Source organism: Anopheles nili, chromosome 2 (assembly GCF_943737925.1).
Source record: "Anopheles nili chromosome 2, idAnoNiliSN_F5_01, whole genome shotgun sequence".
NCBI classification, from domain to species: Eukaryota; Metazoa; Arthropoda; class Insecta; order Diptera; family Culicidae; genus Anopheles; species Anopheles nili.
Genome location: NC_071291.1, coordinates 12857370 through 12879731, shown reverse-complemented (window position 1 = coordinate 12879731; position 22362 = coordinate 12857370). Strand labels below are relative to the sequence as shown.

Genomic DNA, 22362 nt, shown 5'->3' with positions numbered 1-22362 from the left:
CTGCGATGTTTCCCTGTCCCTTCGGTAACGGCACTCTTATCCTGTCTCCTACCTGTCAGTGCCGTTACGTCAGGTAAACAAACAAACACGCGCCGAATTGTCTGTAACATTCTCCCACCCGGTACTTTGCTCGGATGGGCAATTTACCCTATTTCAAGTGCGCAATCTGTTCGATAAACAATTCGGCAGCACTCCCTATCGCCTTATCAGTCCGTCTACTTTGGTAAGCTTGGTTGTACCGTGCCTATCCTCGGTCTACTTCCGTACTTCCAACACCGCTATTTTTGTTGCAGGTCGTTCCATCAATCCGCTAGCGGTCTGCACAGTTGCTCGCCTTACCTGTCCGTCGGCGGCTCTGACGACAGCCACTACTCTTCCCTTAGCTCTCTCGATGAGCCTACGAAATTTGTCCCTCTATCGCTGATGATTTCGCGCGGAACTCCTCGTCTAGCAATAAAACGACGGATCGCTAAGATGCAGGACGAACTTGTTAGTGAGTGAGCGATTTCTAGGTGTACTGCTCGTGTCGTCAAGCAAGTGAAAATCACTCCCCAACGTTTCTCCTGGCGACGTCCAACTACTACGTTCATTGGGCCGAAATAGTCAATTCCAGTGTACGTGAATGCACGCTGATGAATGGCCGTCCTTTGTTGGGGAATGCCTCCCATTAACGGCGGTTCAGGAGTCGCCTTTCTAATGCGACAATACTGACAGGTTTTCCGGACGCGCTTATATTCCGTCAACAAGCGCGGTATGTGGTATCTGGCTCTCAGTTCGTTAACAACGGTCTGATGATTACAGTGTCGGTAGCGTACGTGGTAGTAAAGTATCAGTAAGTCAGTTCCTGTGTGTCGTCTCGGTAGAATTACTGGCTTCTGCAGTGACTCATCTATTCCAGGGCAGTTTTCGAAACGCCCACTTATTCTCAGCACGCCATTTTCGTCGATCTTGGGTGAGAGTTTATACAGCACGCTGCTTTTTTCGACGGGTTTCGACCACGGATGCTGTTTTACTACGCGGCTCTCTAGTCGACAGATCTCGCCTGAAAACGCTTCTCGTTGAATTTGTTTTATAATTACGCGTTCTGCTGTTTTCAACTCTCCCTGTGTGAGCGGTCCTGTCGTGGTCTTTTTCCCGTTTCTTCTGTGCATACAATTATTCGAAAACCGAATAACGTATCCAACAGATCTGAGCAGCCTGTTCCAATTAGAGAATCGGTCGATCTGAATAAGTGATTTAGTGCTGGAATGATGCAGGAGGTTGCGGCGTAGTTCTTCCGTCGTATCATGCGGTAGCGTCGATGAAGTTGGCCATTCCTTTTTCGTCTGCCATAGAAAGCTCGGTCCTTTGAGCCATCGGCTTGAGGCGCTCAGATCGGGAATTCTTGACCACTTCGTACCATCATCGGCTACATTCACCTTCGTTGGCAGCCACTGCCAATCGTCGAGTTTGGTGGACTCGAGTATTTCTCCGACTCGAAATGCTACGAACTGACTATATCGGCGATGATCCGACCGTAACCAACAGATGACGTCACGTGAATCCGTCCAATATGCTATTCGAGTGATGTTCAAGCGGTGCGACTTGATGATTGTATTCGCAAGCCGGGCGCCGATAGTTGCTGCTTGCAATTCTAAACGAGGGATCGATAGAAATCGCAGGGGCGCTACCCTAGTTTTCGACCCTACAAGAGCGCATTCTATCGATCCACCTTCTTCAAATCGGAAGTAGGCAACTGCTGCCATTCCATTTTCGCTCGCGTCGCAGAATATGTGCAGCTGTATGTTTCGAGTCAGCGTCGACGTTATCTGACGATAGCACCTTGGTATTCTGATTTTACAGACGTCGGGTAAAATGGTGATCCACCTTTCCCACTGTTCCGCTAAACGGCCGCTGATTTTTTCGTCCCATCCGACATTAGCACGCCAGATCTCTTGAAGCAGAACTTTCAGGAACATTAGCACATTACCCAAGAGACCCAACGGGTCGTAGATTCTCATCAAGATGCGTAACACCTCGCGTTTTGTCGGATGCTTCACTCCCATCAGCAGCTGCTCGTCGTTTCTAGGTGAGATTTTCTTGGGCCCGTGGTGTCCGCGTGGGTTGGCACCGGTTCCGGCACCACTGGTACCGGATTTTTTCAACGTCAGCACCGCACCATGCTCCGGCACGGTACCAACCTCGCCCAGTGGTGGCCCCGGAGAGCTGGTCGATTTTCCTCCCACCGGTGAGGCCGACGCGTTCGACATGCTCGATGGCACGATCAGTTCCGTTGGGCCGGGATTGGTGGCGGCAAACGCGGCTGCCTCGAGGCGATCGAGATTGAACTCGCTCTGGGACAACCGCTCCAGCGCACGGTATGTCGTAAACAGTCTCCGGCGGATGTAGTTCTGTCGAATTTTCTTATTCACCGAGCTGATCAGATCCGTAACGGTGAAGCTGGGCGTTTGGTTGGCGCTTGTGAGCGTTGGAACCTGCGATGATTGGCCACCGTGCGGTGAGGGCAGTTGGGAAGTGGACGCCAGCTCACCGACCGCAACCCACGTCGAGTAGGAACGGGAAGCGTGCTCGAGCCGGGAGTGGTCAAGTAGGTAGCCAACCTTCTGGAACGGAGTTAGCGCCAGCTCGGAGGTGGACAGACGGCCCAGGTTGTGCTGATCGGATGGCAACTGGTAGATGTCGGTGGTGCTGAAGCTTTTGTGAATTCCCAGCGCCGCCGACAGTGTGGCACAGTTGCGAATGAGATCGTTACTTTCGTTCCATCGTTCGGTCAGCGTTGACGATCGATTTCTTTTGCTGTCCTTTGGGTTCAACAGACTGCCCAGCTTTTCCTCCATCGTTCGGTTGAGCAGACTGCAGCTAGACCGGTTCAGGACGCTTGTTGCCTCCGAGTTCATTGACGAAACAGAAATCGATATCAGCGAGAGGTCGGTGGAGAAGCTTTCGTGGGATGGTGAGCGCAGGATACGGTTCGTTACCGCCAGCGCCGGATTAGTGGAACTTTTCTGCGACGCCATCGATATCCTCGTACGTGATGGCAGGTGAGTCCTTCTCTGGTGATCCGTTGCTTCGAAGGATTGGATCAAGCGGTTTCGCTCCCGAAGATGCTCGATCTCCATGTCTTCCAGGGCACGCCGAAGATCACGTTCACCCTGGGAGGGTACGGTTGTCCTTCTCCCAGTGGTACCACGCCGTTCTGCTTCGCTGTGCTGAGCCGATGACGGGCCGACTTGCGCGTCGTAGCGCAAAGAGTCGGTAAACGCAAAGGCCGGTGGCGGCGACGCGTTAACAGCTTCACGCTCTGTATCGGTATTGTATGGCGTCCTTAGCGTCGATCTTCCTGACGGGCCGGCTTGCACGTCGTAACGAAGGAAATCTGGAAACGCAATGGCCGGTCGCGACGATGCGCTCCCAGGTTCACGGTCGGTGCCGCCGACGTAAGGCGTCCCAAGCGTCGATCTCCGCGGCAGGGTGGCGGCCGAAGGAAATGTCACTTCTTCGACGGTTCCTGTGCGGATGCACGGGGATATCGCGCCTACACGTTGCTCGTTCAGCGACACTCCGAGCCCTCTCGACACGCTTGGGCTCAACTGAGCGATCTGCGCGGTCAGCCTGACGAAGCTTTCGTTCGCTTCCCTGGCTTGCTGTACCAACTCCTGTATCGAAACAGTGTCTTCCACTAGCTGAACTGCGGAAAGTTGTCGCACTGTGGAATTCGCGGTGGGGTTTGGTACATCGTTTTCGCGATTCATTCTCAGTCTGGTGTTCACCGATTCACAAGTAGAAAGCGAGTGAATTTTTTTAAAATGTTGGAGTTCGGCTCCAACTTAAAGTTCGTAATAATAAATTCTACTGACGTGTTCTTTTAACTGATTCCACTAACACTTTATTCAAGTTAATTCGGTTGGGTCGTTCTTTAAACGCGCGCGGTGCGATGGTGCGATGGTGCGATGGTGCGATGGTGCGATGGTGTTACAAAAATTCACGTCTTCTCTCTGGCGTTTTTCCGTTGAAATCCGTTTAAATCCAATGGCCTCCTCGCGATGGCCGTTTTTTACCGCGTCATCTCTGCGATGTTTCCCTGTCCCTTCGGTAACGGCACTCTTATCCTGTCTCCTACCTGTCAGTGCCGTTACGTCAGGTAAACAAACAAACACGCGCCGAATTGTCTGTAACAAGCCACATGGCAACCCACGATAGAACTTGTTTTTTTGTTAGGTTGCTCGTACCAAGGAAGGGTTTGGTTTTGGTCAATAGAGAAGGTTGAGCTGGTCAGAAGAATTGCTCAACAATTTGATAGACTCGCATTATTATAATTTTCCTTCAGATTTTGTATTAGCAGTGAAATAATAATAAAAAAAGCTTATAATCTTGATACCCCATGTTTTCATTTACAGCAGTTTCGATTAAATGTTGTTGTATTTTTTTTTAAACAAAAGAAATTTCTTCAGATTTTGTATTAGGAGTAAGACAAAATTGATCTTAATTTTGCTATCGCGTGTTTTTATTTACAACAGTTTTGATCATATGTTGTTGCATTATTTAGCTTTTATATCTTCAACATTTTTGATATGAAATGTAATATTTATATAATTCATTAGATAAGATTCTTTAGTAATCCACTCAAATTATTGATTAAGTGTTTTAAAAATTGCACATATGACATGCATATCAACATGTCACGCTAACACTTTAGTAGTTCAAATAATTTCATAAATGTAATGAATAATGTAAACGGTACCTTATCTTCAATTTATCATTATTTTAATGAGAAAGATTGGTTATTAGTGCATTCCTTACTTCTATGTAAAATTTCGACAATATTTCAACGGAGAGCTCATTCGGGCTGCAAATATCTGGGGGAATTAATCATGTACTTCAACATCTGATTCCTGTTTGATTATATAATTTGTAATCTTTCAAATAAAAGAAAAAATAAATTTTGTAGGACAATTCGCTTTTATGTGCTACATACAAACGCTTCAATTTAAGGCAACATGAAAATTTATCGGTTGTAATGAATCAAGTGTAGTGAGTGTGAGAAACTGTGTGTGAAATTAATATGACATGTTTCTTGCAAACAAATGATTACAATAAGATTTCTTGTAATTTCATTTATTATGCTTGAAGGATCTAAACTAGACACATATTCATTTTCAAGTATATGTCTAACATACTGTTGATGTAGAAGCAACTATCTTAAAAATACTTCATATGATAATATTTTTACAAACGCTTGAGAACATAGTTTTTCAACGTATTTATATTTTTATCAACCTTCTGGCTAATTTTTACATTAAACTCGTCGGTGATAATAACCCGACTAATCACGTGTTTGTTATATGAACAGATCGGTATTTCGCAGTAGCCTGTTACAATTTGCTATGTACAATGATATCTATTAGATCATAGATAGAATTTGCAAGTTGGGAAGCCTAATAACTTAAGCCGGGACAATATCCTGATATTTGGACACTGGGGATAAGACACACTTCTGGATAGAGTCTAGAGGACTTATCCAAGGATGGCCTTGCCATAGGCAGGGTATCCGTAGGGAGCGATCGGGGCAGCAACCTTGGCGACGGCGGGATAAGCCAGCGGGGCAGCGTACTTGGCGATCGGGGCCACAGCCTTGACGGCCAGGGGCTCACGGTGGACGACGGCGTTGAATCCGTTGACGGGATCGGCGGTGTACTCAACGACGCGACGGGTGCCATCAGGCTCAACCAGAGAGTAGGATCCAGTCACGACATCTCCCGAGCGAGACTCCTGCTGGTTCTTGTTGTCTCCGGTCAGAGCGTCCTGTAGATAAAAAAGCATGTAAAATTCAATTCTTACGTTCGCTGCTCCCAATATTACTACCCAAACTTACAGAGACGGCATAACTGTAGCTGTACTGAGGGTTGGGGTCGTAGTCAGCCAAAGGAGCGGCAACCTTGGCGACGGCCGGGTAAGCCAGAGGAGCGGCAACCTTAGCCACAGCGGGGTAAGCTCCCAGAGGAGCGTGGTAGGCTCCCAGTGGGGCCGGGTATCCGATGGCGACGGCGTTGGCGACGGCCACGATGGCGGCGAAGACGGCGAACTGTGGAAATTCACGTAAGAATGAATCAGGGAGAAGCTCAGAGATATCCTGCTGAAAGGATTCGATTTGGCCTCATGTTGGAGGTCCTGATAGACACTTACTTTGAATGCCATTTTAAGCTACGGTTTGGTTGCAACTGTTCTTGCTAGACCGATAAAGTGATTGTGATACATTTTCGAAGGTATCAGCGGGTTTTTATATCAAAATGCTCTCCTACTTTCCAACCGTTCAGTATATAATGCTATAGATAGGGGTTCCTCTAGCGGTCATGAAAGTAGCCACATGGCAACCCACGAAAAAACTGGTTTTTGTCTTTCAGTATTGAAGGCTCAGAATAAAACGGAATATCAGCGAAATTTTCAATAAGCTTGGAAACGACGGGATTTTCCGGGACTCAATTGAACGTGAACGAAACAAAAATCTAAAACTACAATATTTCAAAACTATTTTTAAGGATTTTGTAGTTTTTTAACCGAAGTGTCTTTGAAACTGTTTTTACTATTTTTGTCATTAGCTTTAAATTATCTTATTTGTGTTAAAATCTAAGCCCAATTTAATTTGAATATTTTATGTGTAGAATTGTATTTACTCTGATCTTTAAAAACCCATATTGTCTTAAAGTGGTGTATATTACGTTTCTTATTTTTGTGGTTGACATTCGGTTGAAAAGAAAATTAAAAATTATGTGTTTTTTTTAAAGATTGCTTGTTGTTTGCTTTTCTCTTTTATTTACATTTGACATATTCGATATTGCATGATCTAAAATAGTGTTTAAGGTGTTTTTTGTGTATTGGTATATATATAGACTTTCATTCGGATGAATCAACGTGATGCTAATTGTAATCCGCACAATATTGTATCTTCAACAAGATTAAAAATTCGCGTGATGTTTAGATGGTTACTAATATTTTATAAAACGTTTTTATAATTTTTCCGTACATTATAAATTTCTCGATATATTTTCGATATTCTTTTTTTTATTATTATGTTGTTATGTTATTTTTGGAATTTTTCTATGTACTATCGTACGCCAGAACCGAAAAACTTTTTCTGATTTTTTCTTCATCGTCTCTTTTTTCGTCCTTATGCATATTATAAAACATAGACTAACGTCGACATTCAGTACCATGTTCAGTTACATTGACTGACTTAGCATTTGTTTATAGCAATTTGAAAACTGCAATCTCAGTATAAAGATGTTTTGTTCAAATATTATCAATGATAAATTAATATTAGTTTATTAGATTAATTTAATAATATTTTTAGAGTTTTGAGCTATTCTGGAATTTTATTGGTTTTTTAATATTTTTGTCATTAGGAACGCCATTTTTTGGTTGTAGCTTTGTTGAATCTATTTTGTTTCAAGATAAAATACATTTGATAATATTTTAGATAGCAACAGAGCATTAATTAAATGATGTGCATTCTTACAATCTTCGCTTTTTATCAAATAATCAGATATTTGATTTTTTTTTGTGTATGTATTTCTCATTCATTAGTTGAGGTAAGATGGAAATTTTTTTGAAGATCATCTTTTTGGTTTAAAACCACCAAGTTTGTGTTCACTATATAGCGGACGATATTTGAAACTACAACGATTTAATCAGTATGGGTGTATATTCAAACAAATTGTATTCTTTTACAGAAATTGCTTTTATTTACATCAACCATAAGGCTGACTATTCCTACTAGCACAATAGTAACAATAGTTTTATACATCAAGTCACACAGTCAAATCACGTGATTGTCGAACGAAAATAATTTCAATCCAACATGAGCAGAGCAGTACCGCTGGACCGCTAGTCTTCATATGTACAAAAATCTTCGATTAGAAGCAGGATAAGGTCAAGAATGAGAATGAAGGATTTGCTAACAGAGTGTAGCATAAGTTACGAAAGGAGTGAGAGCAGAGATTGATGAAGGCAAATAAATAAATATAGGGAATCATTAACTAATGACTTCAAGAAGCGCGAGCATTAGGCACTGGGCGTAAGAAACGGTTCTGGATAGTATCTATAACGGGACGATGCTGAGGACTTAACCAAGGATGGCCTTGCCGTAGGCAGGGTATCCGTAGGGAGCGACCGGGGCAGCAACCTTGGCGACGGCGGGGTAGGCCAGCGGGGCAGCGTACTTGGCGATCGGGGCCACAGCCTTGACGGCCAGGGGCTCACGGTGGACGACGGCGTTGAATCCGTTGACGGGATCAGCGGTGTACTCAACGACGCGACGGGTGCCATCAGGCTCAACCAGAGAGTAGGATCCAGTCACGACATCTCCCGAGCGAGACTCCTGCTGTTCCTTGTTGTCTCCGGTCAGGGCATCCTGTGACGGAGAAGGATCTCATTGTTCACTGATGTTCGAGTAGTTCTAAACCAAGCCGTTCTGGCACAGTAAAGAAGCAACACTTACGGCAATGTGGTAGCTGTAGCTGTACTGCGGGTTGGGGTCGTAATCGTCAGCAACCTTGGCAACGACTGGAGCGGCAACCTTGGCCACGGCGGGGTAAGCTCCCAGAGGAGCGTGGTAAGCTCCCAGTGGGGCCGGGTAGCCGATGGCGACGGCGTTGGCGACGGCCACGATGGCGGCGAAGACGGCGAACTGTGGAAATTCACGTAAGAATGAATCAGGGAGAGGCTCAGAGACATCCTGCTAAAAGGATTCGATTTAGCTTCTTGTTGGAGGTCCTGACAGACACTTACTTTGAATGCCATTTTGAGCTACGGTTTGGTGGCAACTGTTCTTGCTAGACCGATAAAGTGATTGTGATACATTTTCGAAGGTATCAGCGGGTTTTTATATCCAATTGCACTCGTTTGCTTCAGTCACCAAACGACCCACCAAAGCTACGCCCCGCTGAACGAACGCGAACGAACTCAGACTGATCGGGTCAGAATTTCTTGTTTTTTTTTCATCAGCCAGCATCATAACGATATTGCTAGAGCGAGAAAAATGGAGTCAGTTCATAGGGCCGATCGTTGGACTTTTCTTTTACGCTTTCCACATTCATGTACCGATGCTGGTGAAGGTGGCTTGCACGTTTGGTGGATGCAGTTAGTGCAATGGCCGAGGTATAAGGCTTGCCGGTGCATTTGGTTTCATTGTGTGCGTTACGAATGCGTATGATCGTGCTGTTTCCTGCCACTACGATCGGGTCAAACTGCCATCTGGCATCAAACATATGGTAACAATGGGATTGGGTGTAAATTAGACAATGTCTCATCAGTTTCAGCTGGTTATCTAGGCTGGGACAAGTCTGTGGCGCTAAGGAGGTGCAGTATTGGAAAGTAAAACACAATGATGTCAAATCTGTGTAGTATCCAAAACCAATTTGGAATACACGTTATAAACGCCCCTCTGAGATTAATTGAGAATCAAATTCATTTGCCAGATTTGCGACAATACTTAAAACTTTGTTATATTATTCTATATTGTATTATTTAGTGATAAAGTTGTGGCTAAAAATGTTAATTGGACCGATTTGTAATCGAATAGAATCATTCCGGTCGGGTTATGTAAAAAAATGTTTTGACACTTTCAAATAACTAAGCGTGTCTGTAATATTACGTGATGTTATTTGTTTACCCAGTTGGTGATTAAAATTTCGTAGTAAATCAATTTATGTAGTTTTTGTCTCATCTTTTTGTTCTATATTCTATAATAAAAGCTATGTATGCATTGAGTGTAACGGATGATATTTTATTCGAATTAGTGTTTAAATTAATTTTATTAGCATACTCAATGTCGTACAACATTATCCAATATATCGATCTGCAGATGTGCCGTTACATGCCGTTACCCAAGCTATCCTAGGGTGTGGTAGGTTATGCAGAAACGAATCATCAGCTCAAAGAGCGTGCCTGTTATGTTGCTCTTGCATTGTATGCCTCTAGCCTTCGCTGGAATAGAAGAAAAATCCAATTGCATTGTATGCTTGTGACACATCTGTACGACCTTGTAGAAATCAGCTAATTGTCTCCTTGGGGCGACATTCAACTCACTAGGCATTAGAATCAAATGTACGATCTTAAGATATCTTTATAAAAAAAACGCTTCTAGCATAACCCGTGTACTTATTATCGCACCTGCTTCAAAACCTCAAAGGCGTGACAATCTTTTAAGCGTTTGCTTTTTTTTACTCTTCGTGCTTCACTATTAACTAGTGTAATTGAACCTAGTCTCTGACTGTGGTGAATGTAGTGATATTTCAAAGTGCCGCACTAGCGGCCAACCCACTGTATGCGAACGAGCATAAATGTCACTGAGTGTCGATAATTATGAGCATACTTCTTACAAAAGACAATAGCTTATAGCTTCAGGCGACACGGTTAAATTGAACTACCTGGCAAAAAATAAAATATTTTCTTACAATAAGAAATTGTTCATTACAGTAATTGTATCACTGCCACCAAAATGTATTTTTATCGATCTTTTACATATACTATTTTCAAAAAATATCAAAATGTTACTTCTATGAAAACTGTTATCCTTAAATGAACGTGGCTTTTTCTTCGGATTGCATAAATTTTTCATTCGTACGCACACGCTTAATGCAGGTCAGTTTTCGCTCAATCGAATTTATCTGATGCAATATGCAGCACACTTGATGCAGACCTACAACCAGCCCAGTCATAGTACAGACCCAGCAACACCCAGCTTTTATATTTGGGTCACATTGCATACAAGGTCGTTCAAAACTAGTGTTGTTTGGCCCGTCTCCTGGAGGATTTTCTCAGTGATTTAATATTACTTACTTATTACATAGCGCATTTTTATGGTGAACAACTCTTTTTGTTTTTTTTTTCAATCATGTCTAAATTTAGAAAATGATGGTTACATTTAAGCATAAGGGAACTCACTGTAACTTTCAAAAGACTTAAATGCTCAAGTAAGCAACGAACCTCTTTGCTCTACCGGAGAAATTTAACTATAGGAAATGATGGTTGCATTAAAGCATAAGAAAACTCACTGTCACATTGAAAAGACTTAAACGCTCAAGCAAGCAACGAACCTTTTCGTTTTACATGCCGAATATAAATTATAAATGAAATAAGAGTAAGCTTTAAGCTTATGCAGCTTTAGCTTTAAGCATTATGAAGCTATGAATATTGAGCATTATGAAGCTATGAATTCTTAGTTTCAATAAAGTTTGCACATGTTTTTTAGCTATGTATTATATAACAAGTTAGATGCAGTATTACGGTAGTTTTTTGTAAGTCTTATTTGTAATATACTGCTACAAATGCTCCTGTTTACTGTCTGGCTAGCAACTATTTTCTTAATTCTTATTTTTAAATTATTATGATTAATAACAAATGAATAGCACCTTTGACTTTGATCTAAACTTGACCTTCAATTACGAAACACCGTTATATGCATATCCATTTGTAGAATATCGTTGGTACAATATTGACTCCACCACTACCGATAATAATTATACAATCAGTACGCAAAAACCTGATCAATTTAACTATAATTCAGCCCTAAACCGGACATCCATATTGCACTGGGTTTCACTTTCGTCGTATTAACAGTGCGTTCGTATGTTTCCCTGTCTTATGCAACGATGGAATAATCGCGCCAGGATGACCAAAATAACTGTGCTTCCCTCTATCCGTTCCTTTTTACCCCTACACTAGGGGTTTGATCCGTTGGGATATTCCTAGCACATGTAGGGCTTCGTTTCGTTTCTTCCAGCAGCTTATGCTACTTATTTGATGGGCTGAATTTGGTTAGTAAGTTGCCGTTGTGAATTTTTAATCGCATTATTATGAACTCATCGCGCAGTACAGCGAAGGTGGGGTGAGCAGTTCGGGCCGTGGTCAATGGTCAATTGATTTTGTCAATTTTTTGTGCATTTGTGTGTGTGTGTATGAGCCTGTACCCAGTTGTTAACAATCGTTATACGTCATAAACGGATGGCACCGCGGTGGGAGTTTCGAAGACATACGATGTATCAGATGGTGTGAGGAATTTTGCTTTATAAACCATCGTTCGGTAGTCTAAGGGCTATCAAAGCGCAGTCAAACATTAAACAGTGTGGACTTAAGCATTCCGTTGTAGTTTTTCGCGTAGTGCGTACAGTACATTTCACAAAACAAGCAGCATCATGAAGGTAAGCTGCATGTGGTTTTACATTACAACTTCAGAACTGTTTTCATACGGAGGTCCTCTGCTTTCAGTTTGCCGTGCTCGTCTCAACGTTCTGTGCAATTGTTGTGTTCGGTAGCGTAACACAAGCCGCGATCGTACCCGTAGCTCCAGCGGTGCCTGTAAGCACCAGCTACGATCCTCTACCACAGTATACCTACGCATACAACGTGCAAGACGCACTGACGGGCGACAGCAAAAGCCAACAAGAGACGCGAGATGGCGACATTGTGCGAGGTTGGTTTCCAATCGCATTCGAGCAGTTCAATCACTCACGCTTTACTAACGCTAAACTCTCTTTTCCATCATTTTCCTTTCGTTTTTCCGTCGCCTTGCTTAGGCTCATACTCGCTCGTGGAACCGGACGGCACTCTGCGCACTGTGATTTACACGGCCGATCCAGTCAACGGCTTCAACGCCGTGGTTCAGCGAGGTCCGCTTGTTCCGAAGGCTGTTGTGCCGGTGGCAGCTGGCCCAGCCGTCCTGGCACCAGCTCCAGTGGCACGAGTTCTAGGCTAATGAGTCATTCTGCTCAGAATTCGCAGATTGTTTATTAGTTCGTGTGAAAACGGACCTGCTTTTATGTAGGATAATTTAGCTTCAATCGCTTTAGCCACTTATGGCATTGTTGAGTTCTACAGACTGAAATAAAACTGTACCAATGTTATTAATTTGCAACCAAAGAGGATGTTTCATTCTGCATGTACATTAAGGCGTTGATGGCAACAGTTGGGAAGCCTTGCAAGTGCAATAATCATGATCATTCCGTGTCTCATTGTCATGTTCGCTCTATGGCCGATCAATGAAAGTTCGTATTGCAGACCGAACGAAGTCTATACACAGAAAACGGAAAGTAATTAGCAACAGCCATTTTGTATACATTTTCGCATTTTATATTTCTTTCTTCTAAAAGAGTAGATTAATTTTTTATATTCCAGCTGTTGATTCGAAGGTGGCATATTTCACTATAAGCTTATATTTACTTTCATCATGTAGACAATGTTCCAGGACCTTAGTTTGCATTTTCATGAAAGTATAAGTTGTTGATAAGATTGTGAAATATGGAATGCAAATCGTTTATGCAGGGTTGAAACGGAAACATAAATTTTTCGCCAATTTTTTATGCAAACCATCCTAGACCATGTTTAAACAAATGTTCAGACGAATTATACAAACGTTTCTCAAGATTTGATGTAACTACTGTACGTACGAATTAACTTACTTACTTACTTCTATAACGATAACTGTAGGTTATTTTACAATCCAAGAATGTCGACATAGCCAATAAATCGATAGAAAAACATCAACCAGCTACCGCTTGATTCAGCGCTGCTAAGATTTCAGTGAAGTTAAGAAAGCTCTACGAACGTAGAGAAACGGACAAACGAGTCAATTAAAATAATGCTCAGAACGATCTCAATTCGTTCAGTGAATTGAAACACGTATTACGCAAGAATGGCCGGTACGCGGCCAACGAAACTGGATATCCCATGCGCGTGGAATCTATCGAAACACCCGGCATACCATTCTTGTACCGGGCAAAACCACCAAGCGACCGTTGTAAAACAGAGCCACCCTATGAAACATGATGTACTGGGGACGGTTTTGCGGTGGCTTCAGGTGCTTTCTACCGGTCGGCGCAATATAGTTCAAGAATACATGATTTAATTAATCCGGCGTTATGCGCGCACCAGCCGGCACTACCAGCCTTCGGTTACACTAGTGATGGAAAGAGAAGAAGAAGCAAAAGAGAAGAAACCATTTAACTAGTTCACCGTGTCAGTTTTGTGACGTTCTGCACAAGATTGTTTAACTAATTCACCGAGCGCCGACCGAACCACCGGGTATTGGGAAACTAACGGCCCGAGCAGCGTCCGTTCGATCAGCTGTTCGCTAGCGGTGTAATTTAGCCTGTCTAGTCCGGTCCTGGCTGGTGGTCAACCTGGCCCAGAAGCGGTGGCGACAAACTATTCCATTGACGAAGCGACTGGGACGGTCTGTGACCACCTCGCTAGTCAGCCTAGTGCCGATGGTTAGGGTCAGCACACCGTGGAAGCAGGAGGGCGTGCAACCAGTATGCAGTCCAGCTTTTTTTTCGTATTCTTCTCCATCCTGCGATCGGTGCGGCGTTGCTACCGAACTCTAACGCAATCGATAGTGATTTAATGGAGAATTTCGAAACGAAAGCACATTGATCGTGGGATAGCGTTTAGCTCTAAACTATTCTCTTTGTAGTTGATTGATCAGGCCTTCTGCGTCGTGTCCTGTATCATGCATCTGGCATGGTTCGTTATCATTTTTTTTGTTATTTATTAGACCACATGTCCGTTAATTGTTCGTCATCGGATCAAATGAGGACAACGGCAATGGTTGAGGCGTAGCGGTAAAGCTATTTCATTCATAATATCACCGAGTTCGACGATCTCACTTCACATCCAGAGTCGTCGCATGGACTTTTCAGGACTCCCATTATGCTTGGTAGAGGTGTGTGGTGGGAAAAACGAGCTCGATCGGTCACAAGCGTGCGCTCTGAATGCACAGCACCTCCCTCCATGCTTTCAAGGAATAGAAGAAAGGACCGGTGGAGGGGAACACAGAAGCGAAAGAGAAAATGAGTGCACGTTGGTGCTAGGAGATGTCGCGGGTACTGCAGGAGGTGTCCAAACAGGGCGCCAACTTGCTAGAGTGACTGCGGCCATCTACGTACGGTGGGCTTTTTTTTTCTGTTCCTCTCCAACCCTGTCGATTCTGTCAATCTGTGGCGCAGCATCCGCTGACGATGTGTGGGCAAGGTGTGTATTTATATGAGCGCATGGATGGTTCTGCGGTCATACCAAAGAAGAACCTTGCCTGGAGCACTCGACTGCTGGAACCCGGTGAGAACCGTTCGTAACGCGTAGTTCAGTGCAGACGTATCATATTAAAGTGAAGTGTTTGTGCATCATCCACACGTAGTTGGGACCAGTGTAGTGTACATTATAACGTCAAAAAACAGAACCATGATTGTAAAGGTTAGAACCCTAAACTTTTGATTGGAAAAACTGCTTGGGAAAAATCATGTGCTAGCTGCTGCTGAGATGCTGAAAATTTGGCATTGTATTCCAAAACACGGCAGACGTAAATAGTTCTGATATCATTTGGCAACTTCTTGAATGAAAAGTCGAATAAGTTTCTTTGCCAAAATCACTGCCCAACAGGGAGCAAAATGCTGGCACATGAATCTGACACGAAGAAAAGATCCTTTTTCTTCTAAGATCCCAGGCAATTTGGAAATGCAAACTTAATCTCTAATCTAAACGTGCGTAACTACTTCTATAGGTGGTGTTGGTTGCTTCCCTGGTGGCGGTGTCCGTGGCATCCCCAGTTTACGGACCTCTCTCCTATGGACCAGCACTCTCGTACGGCTACGCCGCCAAAGCCATCCAGCCGTTGCACACGGTAGCAGCCGCACCGGTCCTACATGCACCTGCCGTCGTCGCTGCTGCCCCAATTCTGAAGCACGTCGAGGCCTATGATCCCAACCCTCATTACAGCTTTAGCTACGGAGTATCCGATCCTCATACCGGTGACTCGAAGCACGCGGAAGAAACGCTTGCCAACGGTGTCGTCCACGGTAGCTACTCGCTCACGGAACCAGACGGTACCATTCGCAAGGTGACGTACACGGCCGACAAGATCCACGGGTTCAATGCCGTTGTGGAGAAGAGTGGCCATGCTGTCCACGCGACGCCCGTTCTGAAGAAGGTTGTCGCGGCCGCCCCACTGGTGCACGCTGCTTTGCCGTACTACCACCACTGATCGGTGCTGATGTTCGGCAGGACACGACGAAGAATACTGTAGATACCCTCACTAGCTTTAGGCGACAACCGTACTGTTAGTAATTGCAATTACGATAGTTACACTCATGAGCAAGATAAATAAATATCAACATGAAACGACACCACACAAGCAGATTGTAACTTTGGCGCGTTTCGGTTCTCCTTTTGCGAGGAGAATGCAGAAGACGCTTGATTTAAGTTTGGCGTTTTCGGCGATGAAGAAATTCTTTCGTGAAGTGTCCTCGTTTTATATATGTCCTTTTCCTTCTCAATAAAATAAAGGTTTCACATATTTCACGAAAAGTGTGGTAGTTAGCTCATATACATCTCACTTTTGGTGCGTTTAGCATCTTTTCGAAGGAGTACAATTATTTCTTCACATGCTTTAAACAGCGTCCCAATTATCGATACTTTTGGAATGTTCTCATGACCCATTTCTAGTCGATTGTGAGAACGAAAGGAAACCGAGAACCGTGCGAGCGATGAACTTGGGCAGAACAGTCATACGATTTGTCTGCGCGCCAGTTACCGTGCTATTAGTCAAAACCAAACCCATCTGAACCAGCACCAGGGCCATTTTAACTGGGTGGCAAAGAGACCATTTTAGGCGTAATTAACCCTTGGCGGGCTGGTGTTGCGCAAAAAGACAAAACGTCGCCCCACAATTAGGTCGTTGCGAAGGCGCACGCACGACTCACGGATGTCGCCCCGGCTATCTGACGCGACCGCAAAGCCCATTACTCGTACCGGTTCTTGCTTATATAGGATGCGTTAGACAGATTTTCGAACTGCGCGCCTGATCGAGCTCACCGCCGATCGAAAGGTAGGGTTCGAATATCCTCCGGAATTCGTGCCGTCTCGCTCCGTCTCACACTGACTCTTGCACGGTCCTCGACGAGGTCTGTCTTGGAGGACGCGCTGCAGCACTACCAAGCAGCAGCTCTGGCAGCAGCATTGCGCTGCCTTTACGCAATGCGCGCGCAATAAACGTCGTTAATGCTGCGTGACCACGCGGTGCCACTAGACGACATTGCCTCGGCTCTGCCCGCGCCTCCTCGCAAGGGGTTGACATGAAAAATCTAGGCCAGATACTGCGAGCTGCTGCGTGGCAGGTTTATTGTCTTTTTTTTCTGTTTTCCTCCTCCCAATTGAAATTCCCATCCATCGGTCTTCCTCGCGAGACGGGCGCGCGAGGGCGAACGGAATTCGTATGCCGCGATCGAAAATTCATTACCATTCCGCTCAAATTTATCGCACGTCGTCGATCTATATGAATGACAATTCACTTTCAATAAGGACCCGGTTGGTTGCGGTTGCCACCCGCCCTGGACCGTGCGCGCGATTGCGCATGCCCTTATGAGCGGTGGAAAAACTTTCCGATCAGCCAGCCGGATTTTGGTGTCGTTTTTCGATGTGCCGTTACGAGGCGATGAGCTCGTCTGCGAAATGTAAGAATACGTTGCAGCTTAGCGTGAAAGTTTGCAATAATGAGACGAATTATTTGCGCAACGACAATCATTTTATGAAGCTATTTTCTAATTTATACTAAACTCACAATTCTGCTTAAATGTCTGATGACTGATCAATTGAAATACCATCAGGAGGATTCTGTGAAAAATGTTTCATTTTAATGTAGTATCCTGCAAATATCCAAATGCTTCCAATGACAAGACACGATTTAGACCAGAACAAATGATCAGTGGCTCAAAGCAAAAAACAACTCGAAAAATATCCAATGTCTAGAAAAATGTCTTCACATCTGACAGATCACATACAGCAGAAGAACGCAGAAAACCATCTCTTCCTGTTTCGGTGCAAGTGTCCTTCCTACCGACAGGACGATCCGTGGTATGCTTCCAACCTGCAGTCAAAGTGTCACACAGGCCACGACGCGATACAGCTAATGAATCATTTCTCGATCGCGTTACTTAACACCGGTGACGGCCTTGAATTGTTCGCTTATCGTGCGCCTCCATGGACACCCGTATTCGTGGAGAAGTGTTGAATTTTCCTGTTCTGCCGCCGGTGCCCCTTGATGGCGAAAGCCACTTTCGCCCGGGGTTCATTCCCGGGACCAGCAGGAGACCCTTTGACAGCAAGGATGGCCCGTGCCACCTGATCCAGCACGAGGTGAATCGAAACGCGAACACATTGCGCTCACACCGCGTACATCGCAACGTGTTCGATAGGTGCACGTGTGCAGAATCACCAAATGGCCAACGACGCATCGTCACGGTCCCGGTCAGGGGTTTTTTTTTTGAGCCGGCTGGCTGGACGGTGTGGTCACCGAAGGGGCTGGCCTTAATATTGGCCACCAGCTTGGTGTTCGTCCCGGGTGCGCGTGGTATGTAAATCGTCGACTTTGGTAGGGCGTATCGACGATCGGATGTTTGAATTTGGGGTTCGGTATAAAAGCCACCGGACACCAGCAAACGACACATCAGTCAGTCAGCGCTTCTTCAGCTCTACAAACAGTGTGGAATCACACCGCTCTCAAGTATACAATGAGTTTGCTCAAAGTAAGTGCTGTCCCATCCTTGTGCCTGTGCGAGTGTGTGTGTGTGTGTGACGCCGTTTGTCATCCAAAATTGTCCTTGCTCTCCTGCAGGTTGCCCTTTTCGCCGCCCTAGCCATGTGCGCTAGCGCTGAGCCTAAAGCAGATCCGGCTCTGTTGGCCGCTCCGGTTGCTCCGGTGGCCTACTCCGCCCCGTTGGTGCAGGCACCCTTCGTCGCTCGGTCCGTGGCTGCCCCGCTCGCCTACTCGGCTCCGCTCACCTACTCGGCCCCTCTAGCCTACTCTGCCCCGGTAGTAGCCCGTGCCGCCTACAACGCTGCTCCTGTCGCGTACACTGCCCCAGTTGTGGCTGCTCGGGCAGCACCACTTGCTGCTGCCGCTTACACGGCCCCTGTAGTGGCTGCTGCTGCTCCTGCCGTTGTGGCCGCTCGTGCCGCTGCCCCACTTGTGGCTGCTGCTCCAGTCGCTACTGCTCCGGTTGTGGCCGCTGCTCCAGCTGTCGTGGCTGCTCGTGCCGCTCCAGTTGTTGCTGCTGCTCCGGTGCAGGCTGAATTCACTGACGCCTACCCGCAGTACCAGTACGCGTACAACGTCCAGGATACGCTGACCGGCGACTCCAAGACTCAGGAGGAGACCCGCGATGGTGATGTTGTGAAGGGATCGTACTCGCTGATCGAACCCGACGGTTCGCGCCGTATCGTCAACTACTATGCTGATCCCATCAACGGTTTCAACGCCGTCGTGCAGAAGGATGTGCCGGTGGCCGTTGCAACACCCGCCGTTGCCGTTGCCGCCAAGACGGTCGTTGCCCCGGCCGCCGCTGCCGTCGTCGTTTAGGATACGGATTTGCCACGCAGGACCACACCAAGGCCAAGCTCTCGACTGTAAATAATGCCACCGTCGCCAACGGGACGACAGATGACCAGGATCTTCGTGCAACTTTGAAGCATTCGTCCATTTGTACATAATTTCCACTGTCCCTTAGGGCACTCTGCTTTCTTTCCTGCTGACTTCACCCTGTCAACTTTCCCTGCACTGACTTTTCTCCACGATCCCGTCCCACTCCACTCGTTTAATCCCTTTCTGAACCCACTATCTGTTGCAAAATTGTTCTAAAGATATGTGAAGAAATACAGGAAAATCTGCATTTGTAATGAATTGAAAAGAATCGTGTTTTATTTTTACATTTATGTTATGAATTGTTGCTTTGTTTTTTCGTAGTCAAGCCCATAAACATTCCTCATTTAAGAATGCAATCGTTTGACTCGTTTTGGCATAAAAGATTTAATCATGCTGTTTTTCTTTACTTGCTACAGATCTAATGAAGAAGAATACTGGCGTTTATCTCATCATGAGAATGTAACGCGAATGCGCCTGAAGCTGGAACCGGACCTGTACCACGATCCACATACAGCGGCTGCCAATTTGCGTGATAACACTACGTCCTCTTCGCAAAACCGGCGACTTTCGTCGGAGTTCGGTTCAACATTCGCTCCTGCCGCCATGGGCGAAGAGAACACCGACGAGGAGATGCTACTGCTGGAAGAGGAAATGAGAAACAGTATGGAACCGCAGGTGTAAGTGATGGATCAGCTTTAAGCGACATTCGTTTATGTATTCTCACGTGGCTTATTAACATTACCTTACAGTCCGGAAACATCGGGTAAGGAAAAGGTTGTCATCTCGCAGGAGTGCGAATTGATAACGCTTATGACACGTGTAAAGGGACGCTTCGATCTTACGACAAACCAAGTCATGTTCACTGAAATCGCAAGCCTCAAGGACGACGGCCAACGGCACGATTTTAAATTTCCAATCGGGCAGCTACGCGAGCTTCATCTCAGGAAATATAACCTACGACGCAGCGCACTCGAGGTGTTCCTCATCGATCAGACCAGCTATTTCCTGAACTTCACGACCCGAACGCGCAACAAGATATTCACCAAAATCCTCAGCCTGCAGCCTCCGAACATTCTGTACGGTTCAGGACGATCGCCGGCCGAGCTGCTAAAGTCGTCCGGCTTAACGCAGAAGTGGGCAAACCGAGAGATTTCGAACTTTGAGTATCTGATGCATTTGAATACGATTGCTGGTAGATCGTACAATGACTTAAGTCAGTACCCAGTGTTTCCGTGGATTTTGGCGGATTACACTAGCGAAGTGCTGGACTTGAACGATCCAAAATCATTCCGGGATCTCAGCAAGCCAATTGGTGTGGTGAACCCAAAGAACGAAGCCGAAGTGCGGAGCAAATTTGACGGCTTCGAGGATCCCTCCGGGATGATACCCAAGTTCCACTATGGCACGCATTACTCTAACTCTGCTGGTGTACTGCATTATCTGATCCGAGTGGAACCGTTTACCTCGCTGCACATTGAGTTGCAGAGTGGTCGCTTCGATGTCGCGGACCGTCAGTTTCATTCCATCCCTCAAACTTGGAAACTGTTGATGGACAACCCGAACGACGTGAAAGAACTGATTCCGGAGTTTTTCTACTTCCCCGAATTCCTGAAAAACATGAACAACTTCGATTTGGGCGTGTTGCAGATGACTAAGGAGAAGGTGGACGATGTGATGCTGCCACCGTGGGCGAAAACAGCCGAGGATTTCATCGCAATCCATCGGCGAGCATTAGAGTCGGAGTATGTGTCGCAACATCTGCATCACTGGATCGATCTTATCTTCGGTCATAAACAGAAGGGTCCCAAAGCGGTCGAAGCCTTGAACGTGTTCTATTACTGCTCCTACGAAGGTGCGGTTGATCTGGACAAAATAGCAAACCCAATAGAGCGTGAAGCCGTTGAAGGGATGATCAACAACTTTGGTCAGACACCGTCGCAGCTGTTACGTGATCCACATCCACGACGATTGTCACAAGACGAACTGACGGTTCGTTTGTTGAAGCTGGAGCTTAGGCGTCCCGATCTTACGCTTATTCTCGATCGCGTCCAATGCGTCGCTTGCGAACTATCCACCGACAAGGATCCGGTCGTGTACCTTAGCACTCCTAAAAGCCCGCCACGATCGTTTTTGCAAACCAGCCCAGATATGCTCATAACAGTTACGAAATCCGGTATTCTTGGCTGTCACAGCTGGATGTCCTTCGACAAGGAACGTGGCTTTTTGCTGGAGATCGATGCTACAACGCTAAACTTGAAGTGAGTACTATCAGGAAGTATCTGCTCATCGTTGCACTGAAACTCTTTGCTTCTGGTTACATTTCCATGTAGAAATCGCAAGAAACTCATCGGACCGTTCCACCCGTCAGTGACACTCAGCTCCAAGCTGTTTGCTGTCAGCGTGGATGCAAAATATATTTACGCCGGCGGCATCTGGGACAATTCAGTACGCGTTTTCAACATGGCTCGAGGGAAAGTCGTCGCATCTGCCATCAACCATTTCGGTAATCTTACTTACCCTTAGGATTTAGTTTTCTATACATCGCAAAACATCAAAACACCTTTTTTTCTTTTGTTGCATAGACGTGGTAACCTGTATTGCAATAGACAACTGCGGATCGTATCTGGTGACCGGGTCGAAGGATTGTACATGCGTCATCTGGTCCCTTAACACGGGCAATACCGCTGGTCAGACCACTGGTTCAAATTTACAGCCCAATACGGCTGCTTTGAATCAGAACCTAGCCGGAAACGTGGTAGGAAGCGCAAATGTAGTGCATCTTACCAACAACCTGACACCGAAACCGGTGCACACTCTCTACGGACATGACGACAGCGTCTCTTGTGTTGCCATCATGACGGAACTGGATCTTGTTGTTTCCGGATCGTTGGTAAGAT

General features: G+C 45.6%; 5 protein-coding genes across 5 annotated transcripts in view; 4 read left to right on the top strand and 1 right to left on the bottom strand.

Annotated features, from left to right (window-relative positions):
• The window catches only part of LOC128729435 (neurobeachin-like protein 1), a 47207-nt gene that overhangs the window by 23089 nt on the left and 1756 nt on the right, over nucleotides 1-22362 (top strand). Inside the window, exons 13-16 of the mRNA XM_053823051.1 lie at nucleotides 19882-20142; nucleotides 20215-21723; nucleotides 21796-21968; nucleotides 22048-22355. Of these exons, the coding sequence (XP_053679026.1) occupies nucleotides 19882-20142; nucleotides 20215-21723; nucleotides 21796-21968; nucleotides 22048-22355 (2251 nt within the window). The remainder of the gene's footprint in view (nucleotides 1-19881; nucleotides 20143-20214; nucleotides 21724-21795; nucleotides 21969-22047; nucleotides 22356-22362) is intronic.
• LOC128720849 (cuticle protein-like) lies at nucleotides 5204-8801 on the bottom strand. The gene is made up of 6 exons (XM_053814549.1): nucleotides 8785-8801; nucleotides 8495-8683; nucleotides 8135-8407; nucleotides 6184-6201; nucleotides 5873-6082; nucleotides 5204-5802 (listed from the first exon to the last, which is right to left on the bottom strand). The coding sequence occupies exons 1-6, from the start codon at nucleotides 8794-8796 to the stop codon at nucleotides 5515-5517; spliced, it is 990 nt and encodes a 329-aa protein (XP_053670524.1). The 5' UTR covers nucleotides 8797-8801; the 3' UTR covers nucleotides 5204-5514.
• On the top strand, nucleotides 12192-14269 carry LOC128720838 (larval cuticle protein A2B-like). Its single transcript, XM_053814538.1, has 4 exons — nucleotides 12192-12197; nucleotides 12265-12469; nucleotides 12573-12731; nucleotides 14145-14269. Exons 1-4 carry the CDS (start codon nucleotides 12192-12194, stop codon nucleotides 14267-14269), a joined length of 495 nt encoding a protein of 164 aa, XP_053670513.1.
• On the top strand, nucleotides 14704-16030 carry LOC128721395 (larval cuticle protein A2B-like). The gene is made up of 2 exons (XM_053815147.1): nucleotides 14704-14718; nucleotides 15551-16030. Exons 1-2 carry the CDS (start codon nucleotides 14704-14706, stop codon nucleotides 16028-16030), a joined length of 495 nt encoding a protein of 164 aa, XP_053671122.1.
• On the top strand, nucleotides 18555-19717 carry LOC128720825 (cuticle protein 21). The gene is made up of 2 exons (XM_053814521.1): nucleotides 18555-18569; nucleotides 18650-19717. Exons 1-2 carry the CDS (start codon nucleotides 18555-18557, stop codon nucleotides 19400-19402), a joined length of 768 nt encoding a protein of 255 aa, XP_053670496.1. The 3' UTR covers nucleotides 19403-19717.

Bases quoted from the DNA above. Each gene is read 5' to 3' on its own strand.
- LOC128720838 (XM_053814538.1), top strand. The intron at 12,470-12,572 runs GTTGGTTTCCAA...CGCCTTGCTTAG, and splicing joins AGATGGCGACATTGTGCGAG to GCTCATACTCGCTCGTGGAA. The intron at 12,732-14,144 runs TGGCACGAGTTC...TGTAATTTAGCC, and splicing joins CGTCCTGGCACCAGCTCCAG to TGTCTAGTCCGGTCCTGGCT.
- LOC128720849 (XM_053814549.1), bottom strand. The intron at 8,408-8,494 runs GTAAGTGTTGCT...TCTCCGTCACAG, and splicing joins GCTACAGCTACCACATTGCC to GATGCCCTGACCGGAGACAA. The intron at 5,803-5,872 runs GTAAGTTTGGGT...TTTTATCTACAG, and splicing joins GCTACAGTTATGCCGTCTCT to GACGCTCTGACCGGAGACAA.